The 13,836-nt window shown below is 37.7% G+C and overlaps 3 protein-coding genes across 6 annotated transcripts; all 3 read left to right on the top strand.

The window, feature by feature from the left end:
* Positions 698 to 5,837, top strand: LOC105158382 (putative F-box/LRR-repeat protein At5g41840). 4 transcript variants are annotated; one of them, XM_020692801.1, is made up of 6 exons: positions 698 to 1,531; positions 2,435 to 2,557; positions 2,728 to 2,928; positions 3,982 to 5,111; positions 5,205 to 5,348; positions 5,436 to 5,837. In XM_020692801.1, exons 4-6 carry the CDS (start codon positions 4,155 to 4,157, stop codon positions 5,556 to 5,558), a joined length of 1,224 nt encoding a protein of 407 aa, XP_020548460.1. In that variant the 5' UTR covers positions 698 to 1,531; positions 2,435 to 2,557; positions 2,728 to 2,928; positions 3,982 to 4,154; the 3' UTR covers positions 5,559 to 5,837. The 4 variants fall into 4 exon arrangements, with proteins under 4 accessions (XP_020548460.1, XP_020548459.1, XP_011073429.1 ...); XM_020692800.1 differs by having other exon boundaries at positions 2,719 to 2,928; XM_011075127.2 differs by having other exon boundaries at positions 698 to 1,250; positions 2,435 to 2,928.
* LOC105158526 (glucan endo-1,3-beta-glucosidase 14) lies at positions 9,693 to 11,550 on the top strand. The gene is made up of 3 exons (XM_020692912.1): positions 9,693 to 10,042; positions 10,141 to 11,177; positions 11,275 to 11,550. The coding sequence occupies exons 1-3, from the start codon at positions 9,982 to 9,984 to the stop codon at positions 11,359 to 11,361; spliced, it is 1,185 nt and encodes a 394-aa protein (XP_020548571.1). The 5' UTR covers positions 9,693 to 9,981; the 3' UTR covers positions 11,362 to 11,550.
* Positions 13,086 to 13,832, top strand: LOC110011750 (cucumber peeling cupredoxin-like; the record flags this gene model as incomplete). The annotated part of the gene is given in 2 exon segments (XM_020692902.1): positions 13,086 to 13,343; positions 13,618 to 13,832. Coding segments are annotated over 2 exon segments (387 nt in total), but the record flags the coding sequence as incomplete, so codon positions are not given.

The raw sequence follows: 13,836 nt of genomic DNA, 5'->3' as shown, positions 1-13,836 counted from the left end.
ATGTGCATTTCAAACTGTCGGAAAATAGATCAATTTTGGCCTGATAATATGCAAAAATTGAGAGGTAATTTGCAAAAAGAAAAAGGTTGGGGGCAAAGTGCAGATAACCTAATTCATTAGGGGTTGTCTGGATTTAACCCTATATTCTATTAATAAAAACACGCACTTGTATGAAATTTATGTAAATTATTTTGTAAAAATTTAAATTTAAGTGCTTCTGAAATCATAACTTATATTAGCTAAATGAAGGTGTTTGAGAATACAATTTTTATTTATGATTTTTTGAATCAAGTAAAAAGCAACTTTGTAAATAAATTATCATAACTATCTTTTGAAAATACCACATTCGAATAATATCTGAAATTTATAAGTTGATTGATAACAAACCAACTTTTTATTAAATACTATATCAGTTTTTTTTCTATTAATAACTATTATTTTCAAACAGTCGCAAATTTTTCGTATTAATCACTTGTGCACTTTTTAAGAAACAAGCGCTTTTGCAAAAACATAAATATTTATGAAAACACCCATATATGTAATGTAGTGGCCGTGTTGGACAAACACATGGGTCATCGGATGACGTGGCTGATGACTGGAGGGTGCAGCTCCACGTAGGACTGACACGCTGGGTTCCAGATAATGCTTGGTGTCTGCAGCTGTGTAGAAGCGGAGTCATCACGAACTTTGACCTCTTATAGCGAAGAAACCCTCCTCGATGCTCGATACCTTGTTCTTCTCTTTGGTAGTACGGGGCTCGGTTCCAAGGGATGGGTTTATAGTTCAATGTCTACAAATGTGATTCAGGGTGGATGACCTCGATTCTTGCGACCTAGTTGCTTGTTTGGCGTCTTCAATTTGTAGCTGTATTGTTTCAATCATTTGGATTTTGCTTTGTCATTGGGGTAATATATGTTTTCCGGGTTTCTGCTGATTGTCTGTTGGACGCCAACGATACGCTTGAGTATAGCAATGTATCGGTGATTGTATTCATTTAATTTTGAGCTGATCTTGTGTTTTCTAGTTACTTAGGGTTCCTCCAGTACGACTTAGTGCTCCAACCTTTATGTTGGGGGGCAGCCTTTAGTTGCTAGAATGATGCTGATTTTGCAAGCCTGTGATGCTTGTCGACTGCTGGTGGTGGCTGATGCTTGATTGTTTGCAAGGGCGTCTATGCTTATTATGAGAAAAAGGAAATTTGGAGAGTTATTGAAGCAAGACTATGGATTAGCAAAGGCAAGACTCCATTGGTATGAACACTCCAGCATGCATTGCATGTTGGGAAGTCATGTGTCCTGTGCATTTTGTTCGTAACTGCAATGGAATATATAGTGTTAGGACAACTTAGAAGTACTGGTGATTTGTCATAATTTTGATTATAGATTAACTCAGAAAAGACTATCTAAGGAATAGGTTATTGACTTTTATATAAGATCGTTCCACTTAGTGTAATGCATCAGTATTTCGGGAGAGGATACAGAGCTACTGGTATTAATCAACGAGAAGATGTGGACTTATCAAGCAACCCCAGGTAATGAGGTCTCTGCTGATGTTGCTGTACGAACGTCAAGCCCCCTAATTTCACAGCAACTATTATCTATAGCATTTTCAGAAAGTGATTTATTCAGTTCCCTTCAGGTTTCTATTTTGCCATCTGATGATTCGGAATGCAAGTGATGTGTAATGTGGCTCTTTTATGTATTCTTTTTCTTATTTTATGTATATCATTAAGAGGAGTGATCTGAATGCAATTTTTGTTTTCAACGGTGACGAGTTCCTGCTTGGTAATTTGATTTGTTTACATACTTCTCCTTCGTATAGATTTCTTGTTTCTTCTTGTTAGGATTTTTAAGTAGGAAATGATTCATAACTAAAGTTTTACTCCCATTTCATGGTGTATGGAAACATTTGTCCCTTGTATGGACGCAGTGGTTTAAATAACCCTTGTATAATGAATACTCTCTACCTTTCATGTAGAGGGAAGAATGCGTGCCCTTCGTGCAGAAAAGGAGTATTCTGTTGAGCATACATAGAAAACCTAAAGGAGATACTTTAGCCGTTGGCCAGAAGGATCAAAACTTTGTTCGCTACTAAATCAAGTGACCTAATAGAGAGTCAATCGATTGGTTGACTCAGCTACAACTTTTGGTGTGTTTATTTCCTTCCTTTTCCTGTAGGAAAAGAAAAGGGACATTGGTTTTTGTTTCAATCTTTGCATGTTGCATTCCTATCTGATGGTCCAAATATTTACATTATGATTAGGCATTGACATTGTTCATTTTCAGAATATGCCCTTCCGTCTTTGAAAATAATTCAATGTTAATGGCCCGAAAACACTATTTTTTTCTCTGTTTTGATCCTTATTCATTATTGAAGTACTTGTGACTATTGTTCGGTTATGAAACGCTTGGTAAGTCTCTTCAAATATATGCAGGACCAAGTTGAATTCTGCTTTCTTCGGGAGATTTAAAGCATCGGGGCAACAAAAGATTACGTAAATAAAGAATATACATTTGCTGATTGGAGACTGACGTCATGGTAGCCCCACTTGTAATTTGTAAGCCCTATTTGCACGAGTCTGCGCTTGTAACGCATTCTGCAGTTATGAGAATTGAAGATGCCAACCTGACACTAGCTTGCTTTTTAAGGACACGTGTTCATCTTGCATCTTCCGTTACATGCGTAGAAAAGAAATTTATAATTATATATATATGAAAGTTTTGCCAGGGGTGGATCCTAAAAATGAAAGACTAAGGGTGATGGTGTAGAAGGCTACGGTGGTGCAATTGATAGGAATAGTTGGTGGCAGAAGGGTCTGCCTGGCTGGCTGTAGAGAGAAAAGGAAAGGCAGACAGGAAAAAGGAGAAGAAACATATAGAAGGAGAAAGAAGGAGAGACGTCTGGGTGGATTCTAGTCATGGATAGAAGGTAAGAAGAAAAGAAAGAGATGTTTTTCTTCGTACATTTGTGATCTTGTTTCTGGTATCTGATAAATGGGCTGGAAATACTTTACAAATCTCTAGTTAAATTGAGAATCAATTAGCCCTCTTAATGGAAAAAAAAATTCTCTATGTTCGGGTAAATATACTCATTATGATTTTTGGTATGGTCGTGTATGTGGTTCTCTTAATTGAATAACTTGGCTTATTGGGTCATCCATGTTTAGAATTATTAAGAATATGTGATATCTCGCATTCAAGTTCTAAGATTAGTTAATTAGTTTTTTTTTGTTGCTTTTTTAATTATAGAAATAAGTATCAAGAAATTATACAGCGAAGCAGATTAATTAAATAAATTGTTTTGCTTCTTCACATGCATGCTCATAATTGCAGGAAAAAATATATTTAGGTTGTTCATGAGTAGGAACTGGATTTTAATTTGCATGGTGGACAAAGAAAGGAGTTTGGCAGCATGTCTAAATGTTATATGAGAACACTTTAATTACTTTCTTGGTGACTGAAAATCAGAATTCCTAATTCTGGCTTTTGTGCATTTGAAACTTCCACAAAGAACTTTTTGGGGTTTGTTACAATGTGAATGGTTAACTTATTTATAGTTCGATATAACTCCCGAACTATTTAATTAGAGTTCACTTGACACATTACTAATTATTCAATCAAAATTCTTTATGATTATGTAGCAATTTTTGTGTTATATTTTATAATTGCTTTGGGAGCTCTTTCATGTTAACTGATGATACAGAGGCGAAAAATGGAGGCAGATGATGTTTAATTAAAGTTTTATCTGAAAAAGCTGGAACAGAACTTAACAAGCTAATCGCATAGTTAAAGTATGCATTTCTTCATTGTTTTCCTGATACTTGTATCAATATGACAAAGAAACTTCGATATGCTTATGAAAACTCGCAGTACTATTAGTTGAAACATGAAGTGTAATGTACTTTTGTTTTTGTTTCTGTATTGTTTGTTTGTTTTTTTGTTTTTCTCCAGAGAGGGATTCACACTTTACTGCTTGAACTAGGTATGTTAGTCCTCCAAGAAAAGGATGAAGGATACCCTTCCAAGGGAAGTCAAAGAAATAAACATCAATGTTGAATGTGCAATGGCTCATCTGTGAAAAGCTGCAACGCTCTTTCCCGTTTTATTGCTGCTGAAGTCTTGTTTAAGAATTGGTGGATATTATTGTTTTAGCCCATGGATAAACATCTTAGATCTCCTGAAAGAGCCCCAGTGGACGGGGAAACCATGGATGATGCTGATGCTGATGGAATAGATAGAATAAGTAATTTACCAAATGAAATCCTTTGTCACATCCTATCATTCCTCCCCACAAAATATGCCGTTGCTACCAGCATTCTCTCCACCAAATGGAAAAACCTTTTCCCTTTAATCCCTAACCTCAGACTCCGGTTAGACGACAGTCTACTCTTACACCCAGAATCAACTCCTGAAACCTACCTGGTCAGCTTTATGAATTTTGTAGATAGGTTGCTCAATGTCACTTTGCATGACGTGCCTTCTATATACGCCTTCTGTTTGATTTGCCAAAAGTTTGATGATGGCGGAGAAATTGCTAATTGGGTTCAAGCTGCACTACGTCTTAATGTCAACAGAATGGATCTCCGAATCCGTGGACTTAGGAACTCTAACTTTTTGTTTGACAGTCTCTTCGGGTGCAACATAGTCTCCCTCAATCTGTTACTTGATTTTGCTGATGATGCTCCTGAATGCAGGTTTAGTCTTCCCAATCTTAAGATGCTCTCTGTGCAGTACATGAAATTTAATGCAGTTAATGTCCTTCTAGAATGTTGTCCTGTACTTGAATATTTAGTGGTTTATAATTGTTATTGCAACCCTGGAGAAATGCTTCGGATCTGCATTCCATCACTGATGGCCTTAAAATTAGTTAATGGCGTGAACTGTCTTGAGGGTGAACTTGAGCTTGATGCTCCAAACCTTGAATATTTCAATTATGGTGGCTTCTTGGCCACGCGTTTTTTGGCAAAAACACTGAAGTGCCTTCGGATAGCTCGCTTGGATCTTGACGAAAATGTCAGTCAATATCCATATGAGTCAGATGAACAAGCAGCCAAGCTTATAAAAGTTTGCTCTGATGCTGAGAAGTTGTGGTTGTCAGAAAATGTCGTCATAGTAAGCTTCTATGTCCACTTATGTGCTAGCTTCAAGAATCAATTGTGCTAGTGAAAGATGGGATATAATTTGTATTTCTCATTTTTCCTGCAGATGCTGCACCATTGCCCTCATCCACTGCCTAGGTTCCGAAAACTGGTTGCTTTGGCAATAAAAATAATGGAGCCTCATGGGTGGGAACTGCTTCCAAGCTTGCTTAACTGTGCGCCCAATCTCAAGAAATTGTATCTGAAAGCAGTATGTCCCAAAACCATTGTGCTTAACGCAATAATGTTGTTTCTATGGTTAACTGGCTTGTAATTCTTTGATGTTTTTCTTCTCTAGGGATTTGATGTTGAACAGTATGAAATTTTCAAGGCTTCCCTGGACAAATCATTCTCCATTTGTTTGTCCCAACGCAGTGAAACATGCTTTCTTTTGGAGATCCAGAGGGAAGTTGAAAATTAAGTTCATCTTTATGTATGCACCACTGAAGTTGAGACTTTTTATTATTTGAAGGAGCAGGTAAAGATTTTCAGGAAACTTTTCTTGTAAATGTGCACTTAAGGCACATAAGGTTATCGTATAAGTCATACAGTTGACAAAACATTCAGTCTTTTTAGATGATTATGTTACATACATTCGATCTCCTTTTGCGGTTTAGTTTGGCATGTGGGTGTATATGACTCAATTACGTTCTTCAGGACTTAGAAGTTGCAAACTTTTATGCATATTAACCATTTACTTGGGGCATAGTGCTTCTTGATTTTTCTTAGTGACATTAAATGCTTCTAACTTAGAGAAAAGCTCAGATAAAATACACTTGATAGTAATCTTTCCATGGGAGGATTTAATTGTTTACTAAACAACCACTCTGTTTGAGGCTTTCGTGTTCCAATTTGTGTTCTTTTACGACTAAAATATGCCGATTTGTTTTAATATGATTGCATACTAACTTGAAGAGAATTAAGTAAATCGACAGTAATTACTTATATCTATATCGAGGTACTTAAGAGTTGTTATGCCAGGTAGAGAACATAACACCAATGCTGGTGCCCAGAAATTCAAGTCTTAGAATCCTTATTCTACAAAAATCTAGTCAATCATATCTTGAGCATTGGCTAGAGACATTAGAGGAGTTCCTCTCCTCCATGAACGTGTGCATAATAAGCATGATCCTTATCACTTGACAAGTCCAGTGCCCGAGTAGTTGGTTCCAATAGTTGCTTGGGTGCCTCTCGATCTCTCATATTCAATTCTCGCACACATCAAACTCTTTTACTCTGGACTTAAAGAAACCAGCTTGATGGTTCCATGCTGTTGAATGATTCTAGCAAATCCCAAGCCTTACCCATTAGACAAGTGGCGGCTTGTGGTGCATACGGGGTCGAGTTGTGGTGGTTGGTGGGTTAGAGAGGGAATGTGTGAAGATCTCCCTCACTTGTAGTGAGGAGCTGGAGAGAAGGTGAAGATGTGGCAAGCCATGCCACATGGAATTCTTTTTCTTTTGGGAAATCGAAAGAATTTGCCAACTCAGTCTCAAATTAGCCAATAATATTTCACCCTTAATTTAAAAGTACAAACGAGCTCCCGTGGAATTTTCCAGCAAGTTGGGTAAAAATTCGGCAAAAAATATCCCAAAGTTGAGTAATTAAAAAAATTAGAGGGCCGTTTCGTAGCCCTAAGAAATTAAAGGATCAAAATGGGAAATGGCAATGATTATAAGACCAAAATAATCCATTTCTTAATGCGTGGAAACAGTTTTCTATTATATATTTTCTCTTTGATTAAGTCTAATACTAGTTTGAATTTTTAATGTAAAAACTTTGAACAGATCTTATTGCTTTAAGAAAATCCAATATGATTTAAATGATAAAATTTTATCTCTTTTGAGATAACGTACATGCATTTATATTTCTGTTGATGCACCCTCCCAAAAAAGAATTGAAGTGACATGCATTCAAGAACTTGAATCATTTCTTTATTCTTGAATGTGGAGACTGAGTTGAGTGGAAAGAAGAGTTAATGTGAATGAGGATGAATGAATTAGTTAACCCCAGTAGAAAAGGCGGCCTACGTAGTAAGATGAGGGTTATAATAAGTGCAATAAATGGGATAGGATAGATGGATGGATCTGTCATCTCTGGAGAGGTTTGGAATGAGAATAGCTGGTCTCCCTCCTTTTTCTTCTTACGGTAAGGGCCAGACAACCATCATCCAACATTTTTCTTCTTTGTTAAGTCTGCATGAAATATTCTGATTCCTGCAGTTGATCGTGAATGTTTAATGGTATTCTCTTGTCTTTTTGTCTCCCACCCACAGGTGGGTTCTGTCTCTCTGGTCATAACAAGTGAGGTGTGGAAGGATAGGATAGGGTGTTCCAATTTGTATCTTTTTGTTATCTGGGTTAGTTAAACATGTCTCAACAGTGTATATCTATGGGCAGTCATTAAATAGTTTGATATGTCTGAATGGTGCCAGTCTAGCTCCCTTGACGAGAAGTGCACTTGGGAGTTGGTTCCATGAACCCAGAAGACTATAAGTATATGTAAACAGGTTTCATGTATGAAATAAATTTTATTGGTGATACCTGCTTGATTCTTTTGTAAGATTTGGGAGAATGTATGTCTTCAGTTTGTTGTAAAAAGACTTAAAGCAGAGAAGAAAGAAAGAACCCTCTTTCTATTGCCTGCTATTTCTACTTCTACACTGGGTTTGAGCAGACCATCGAGCCAAGATCCAGTTGGTTCTTGAATCCATGCGGCCTAACTTGGGAAAGGGAAAAAGACAATGGCAATGCAGAACAACCCTTGTAAGTACAGTCACAGTGCATGAAGTTCTTCTCTGGATAATGGAATGCTCGATGTGGAACAGGACTAGTTCCAGGGTTAGAATGCGGATGAAAGCATAAGCATGTCAGCAATAGTTACTTGGTTAAGATAAGCTTCATTGTCAATATGAAACATAAACGAAAAATCTCCCTTTCGTGTATTAAAATTCCTAACTACTTTACATTGCATGCTTGGGGAGAATTAATGTCATGAACAGCATCGTTTACTACGTTGCAGATTGTTTTCATTAGAAATATGCTTATCTACATATTATGTTATGCTTTTATTTGAGCAAGTGAAATGAAATATTCTGTGGCAGTTGAAACCATGCTGATCATTGAGTTTCATCTAATGATATCGGCATTATTAGGCTAATGCATGAATACTGTCATCATTTCTTAGATTGGTAGTTCAGGGCCAGTCGTTCACGATTATATATATGATAATTGTTATAATGTATCTGAATTTTTTTCTTGATTTCTTCCATGCTACTGATGCCAGCACTAAAGCTGGGGTGGCAATTTTCATAGCATGTGTTACATTTATTGGAATTTGTTGAGACTCGTATGGTTACAATAGACGGGAGAAGAAATGTCGATGCTATCTATTTCAATTGAGTAAGAACCAACGTTTGATAGAGATCAATTGAGCAGTGTTGGACCTCATTCTGGGTACTTGGTTGCATGGTTCAAACAACAGATATTATATTTATCATGTTTCATCTATTTACCAGCATATCAAATCTCTACTCTATGGTATGGTACTCCACTGTTCGGTTGCAGCATCAGACCTCAAACATCAGCTTTCTGTCAGAGAACCTTAATCAGAATCTGAGGTTGCAAAAGTAATTGAGCAAATATTCTGAGAAACCGAGATGATCATCCCTGAAACAACTCACAAAAGAGAGAAAGTGGCAGTCCGCAGGACACTCTGACTGAAGCATCAAATAAGAGGAATCCAGGAATACCAGCCTCAGATTCAATCTGAAAATGGAGGAACTGGAATAGAGCATGAAGGAAGTATCACAGCAAAAGTATTAAAATTCTTCTACTGATGCTGTAGAATGAATTACTATTACTCACAGTATAGGGCTATGCCTTATTTATCTGTAAAACATGCTACCTTGCTTTTCTTCTAATTTTCGGAAAATTTATGAGTATTTTAGCGATGAATATACTTTTATGCACGCAATAAATCTTCCTTATCCCTTATGACAATATATTCCATCTCTGCTTATAAAGTGCTTTTGATTTTAACTGTTGTGCTTTGGCCTATTTCAGCTAAAGTTTGGACGATATCTAAGGTGCTGTTGCAGGAATACGCTCTCTTTGAGATCCCAATTTTACCTCTTTTCCTCCATGTACCTGACAGTTTTCTTCTTTTTTTAGGTCTCTGTAATATGTTTTGGTTAATGGGTGGCGAACAGTCGAAATGTTTCAAAAAACCATTTATGGGTGTATTGCTTGAGTAGCATTATCATGTGCTTTTCAACAAAGAGTGATTTCTTTTGCTATAATATTTCAGTGCAACATTTGATAGGTAAACTTAGAATTTGAATTAGAATGTCCGATCAATGAAGGAGGGATCAGCCGACATTCTGGAGTTCATGCGTGAATATTAGTGTACCATTAATGTTGCAACTTCTGTTGTACAACCTAACTGTAGAGAGAAACAGAATCTCCCCCAAGAGTTCAAAAGATAGCCCAGAAGTATGGATCAAGATTCAAGAATGTAAAGCATGGAAAAAGGTATATCTTTGAGGTACTGAAAAGTTTGGAATCTTATTCCAAGCCCACATAGTTAAACTGCAATTATCTCATCAGAAACCCCCATTTCTCAATCATCTTTGCATTAAGGTTTGGAATATTTGAGATTTGGTGTGTCAGCTATGACAATGACAGCATGCCTGCACATGAAGCATTGCAACCCACAAGCTATCGACTCTGCAGCCAGTGCTGAAGCTATTGTCTTTGAGTTGTTATCAACAAAAACGCTATTGCAAAGACTCTCAATTTGCACAAATGAATTAGTCCTCTCTATTTGCTCCTTGTTTCGTTATCATGGGCTTCTTTTCCTTCTTCCTTTGGTGCATTCTGCTGTTGAGTCTCCTCGTACCAGACCGTATGCACCTTTCTGCTCTACTCTTGGGGTTTTGTCTTATGTTTGGTGACCGTTGTTGATGAATGCACTACTAATACTGCTTGTTTCGCTTTGTGCAGTTTTCTTGGTACATGCTTTCACAGGTACATATGGAATAAATTACGGCAGAATAGCCGACAACATCCCACCACCCGAAAGCGTTGTGACCCTTCTAAAGGCAGCCAAGATCAAGAACATCAGAATCTATGACGCTGATCATGGAGTTTTAAGGGCCTTTAAGGGCTCTGGGATTGAAATAATTGTTGGACTTGGGAACGAGTACTTGAGAGATATAAGCGTAAACGAGGACCGCGCTGTTGAATGGGTGAAAGAAAACGTGCAACCATTTCTTCCTGGCACGCTTATTACCGGCATTGCTGTCGGGAACGAGATTCTTGGAGGAGCTGACACGGAGTTGTGGGAAGTTCTCGTCCCAGCTGTGAAAAATGTCTACAACGCCCTTGACCGGCTGCGTCTTGCCAATCGGATAGAGGTGTCAAGCCCACATTCTGAGGCTGTTTTCGCCACTACGTTCCCTCCATCTGCAGGGGCGTTCAAGGAAAGCGTCCTCCCTTACATGAGACCGCTTCTGCAGTTTTTCTCGCAGATTGGCACCCCTTTTTACATCAACGCCTACCCGTTCCTGGCCTATATGAGCGATCCAGCACACATTGATCTGAACTACGCTCTGTTTCTCCCGAACCCCGGAATCAACGATGCTAAAACTAAGCTACATTATGACAACATGTTCGAGGCTCAGATAGATGCCGCCTATGCTGCACTGGAGAAGGTTGGTTTTGACAAGATGGAAGTCATTGTTTCAGAGACCGGTTGGGCATCCAAGGGAGACGAAAATGAGGCCGGTGCCAACCTGAAAAATGCGAGGACATACAACCGTAATCTGCGCAAAAAGCTTCTAAAGAAGAAAGGTACTCCTTACCGACCAAGAACAGAGGTTAAGGCCTACATATTCGCATTGTTCAACGAGAACTTGAAGCCGGGGCCGACTTCTGAGAGAAACTTCGGACTGTTCAAGGCTGATGGGAGCATTGCATACAATATCGGCTTCACCGGCCTTGTCCCAAGCTCAGCTTCCTCATTTCTTGGATCAATAAAGGTATGCGTTCTCTAACATTTGAATTGCTGATAACAATCAGAACTCAGGTAGCCATCACTACCGTGCTCTCTTCTCACTGTTAACTTGAAATGATCAGGTGAATGGACACGACTGGTACCGGAATCTGCAGTTGCTGGTTCGCATAACATGTGCAGGAGGGGTGCTGCTTGTTCTCATCTCCTAACTATTATCCAAAAGTTGTTTATACCCACCTTCCATTCTTTCAATCTTTATGTTCATAAGGGGAATTGTTTTCGACATCTACTTGAGACGTTGTGAATACGTATAGAGTATGATCAACCGTTATGTATACATTAGGATGATCAAGACTTTGAGCTCATCACAATTGAACAAAATCCCATTTTCACATCGACAACGTTATCCTTCTTTTTGTCGGTGTTCTTGGATCGAACTTCAGAATTGAGTGGTCTGTTTGATCATAAATTTCTTTGGATCTGTAATGTGGATAGATATATATAAACCAAAACTTGAAACTAGCAAGTCGAAGACGGAATAAGTGAATGTACGATACGTATCTGATCTAACTTTATATCACCACATGGTTAGAGGTAGGGAGGTCTCTCCCAACAAGAATACTTCATCAGTTAAATCAGTAAAATGGTCTAAAGATTGTATAGATTATGTAAGTTAATTTATCTTATAAGTATTTATACTATTATTATTATCATTAATTACATTATAGGTATTTAGCCAAGAGGGCGGTTTGGGTAAGCTTATAAGATCCTTAAAATATGTTTGAGAACTTATAAGTTCTAAAAAAAGTGTTTGTCGAAATTTTTTTTAAAGAACTTATAAGATTTCAAAATAAGATGTTTTAAATTTTTTTTTAACTTTTTTAATTTTTTTTTGTAAGATCTTATAAATTATATAATATTAATATATCATAAGACAAAAATATGCATACACTCTCTCTCTCTCTCTCTCTCTCTCTTTCACACACACACACACACACATTTTATTTTATCCAAACACTTTAAGAGCTTATTTTTAATATAAGATCCAACATCTTATGAGCTCGTCAAATATATTATAAAATATTTTTAAAAAGCTTTGCCAAACACCCTCTTAACCAAGCATCCTCATCCGAGTCATACTGAATTATTGGGTGAATATGCGTAATGGGAACGAGAGGAAAAAATTGAGATAGGTGGCTTATGAAGCTTGAAGGCTACATTGAACTCCGTGTATATGTTGTGATTATTTCAACATGGAAAAAGCAACTCCATTTGATGGGAATGTGGCAAGAAATAAACAACCCCTAAAAACTGGAGCTTTTGAGGACTTGGAATAATACAAGTACAAAGTGGGCCAACAAAGAAACTCTCCCTGATTCAAAACTCCAAGTCCTTACATTCTGGAAGCCTTCTTGGAAATTAGGCTTGCTTTTACTACCAATAATTACATTATCATCCTTGATATTATATTTAATTACACAATCACTTTCATCATTGGAGAGTTAAAGTACACTCTTTTGAAATTGTAATAGTATTTACAAGAACGAAATTTTATATAAATAACCCCTTTAAGATGTGTATTTATAATTATACAAAACTTTTAGGGGTGTCGATGTAATTTATCCTAAATAAATAAGATAGATATTATAGAATAAGTTTCTATAAGGAGAAGTGGTTTCCTCTTTAGCGATTCAAAGTCCACTGCATTAAATTGCATGACTTATATTTTCCTCATAAAGAGCACTACACGGCGTAGCGTTGTTGATTTAGTCCTCAGCTGTTGGATCAATTGACTCACTGAATTTCCCTACCAAAAAGTATACAGACAAGTCCCCAAGCTTCACGATCTAAGTGAAAATCATGAACCAATTCACATTACACGCTGAAGACCATTTCAAGAACCCTTCACTATATATCAATCATCTGTCAACACACTGCAAATCAGAAAAATCTTCTCAAACCCTTGCAGATCAATACCAACCCCCTAATCACATTTCATTCCAAACTCGGTAGATTGCAATGATGAAGGCTGTTTTTGGTGCTATGTTTGCTGTCATGCTGCTGCATTGTGCGGCAGGACAAACTGTGCATACAGTTGGAGATGGTGTCGGCTGGGAGATACCCCCAAATAATTCTTTCTCCTACTCCAATTGGGCTTCCGGCAAAACGTTTATGGTCGGCGACATCTTGGGTACCTAATTCCTTCTTCATTTTATTTGTTATTTATATATATTCGACTAGTTCTTAGTTACTGTACTCGTCTGATTTTGGATGCTTGAGACATTGCATGAAGCATTATCCATTTTGATTGAAATGGTTTCTACAAAATCTATGATTTCGATCAAAACAGATAACATTTCATAAAAGTGCACATCAAACCAGTGCATGAACAGTTTAGATTTGGCTCTATGACCAATACATATTTACATGAGATTGATTGACTAATGATGTATGTCTATTTTCAGTATTCAACTTTATGACCAACCAACACGACGTCGTCCGTGTGCCGCAAGCCTCGTACGACGCATGCACGCAAGACAACGCCATCGGCAGTGTCATCACCGCCGGACCAGCAAACATCACTCTCGACTCCGCCGGCAACCACTACTACATCTGCACTTTCGGCCGCCACTGCGAGTTCGGACAGAAGCTGGCCGTAACAGTAGTCTCATCCACTCCCCGCG

Source organism: Sesamum indicum, linkage group LG3, assembly GCF_000512975.1.
Source record: "Sesamum indicum cultivar Zhongzhi No. 13 linkage group LG3, S_indicum_v1.0, whole genome shotgun sequence".
Classification (NCBI taxonomy): Eukaryota; Viridiplantae; Streptophyta; class Magnoliopsida; order Lamiales; family Pedaliaceae; genus Sesamum; species Sesamum indicum.
This window is presented reverse-complemented; position numbering and strand designations above follow the sequence as displayed.

Excerpts from the sequence above, each read along its gene's own strand:
- LOC105158382 (XM_011075127.2), top strand. The coding sequence starts at position 4,155 with ATGGATAAACATCTTAGATCTCCTGAAAGAGCCCCAGTGGACGGGGAA. Across the intron at positions 5,112-5,204 it reads TGTCAGAAAATGTCGTCATA|ATGCTGCACCATTGCCCTCA; the intron begins GTAAGCTTCTAT and ends TTTTTCCTGCAG. Across the intron at positions 5,349-5,435 it reads AGAAATTGTATCTGAAAGCA|GGATTTGATGTTGAACAGTA; the intron begins GTATGTCCCAAA and ends TTTCTTCTCTAG.
- LOC105158526 (XM_020692912.1), top strand. The coding sequence starts at position 9,982 with ATGGGCTTCTTTTCCTTCTTCCTTTGGTGCATTCTGCTGTTGAGTCTC. Across the intron at positions 10,043-10,140 it reads GAGTCTCCTCGTACCAGACC|TTTTCTTGGTACATGCTTTC; the intron begins GTATGCACCTTT and ends CGCTTTGTGCAG. Across the intron at positions 11,178-11,274 it reads CATTTCTTGGATCAATAAAG|GTGAATGGACACGACTGGTA; the intron begins GTATGCGTTCTC and ends TGAAATGATCAG.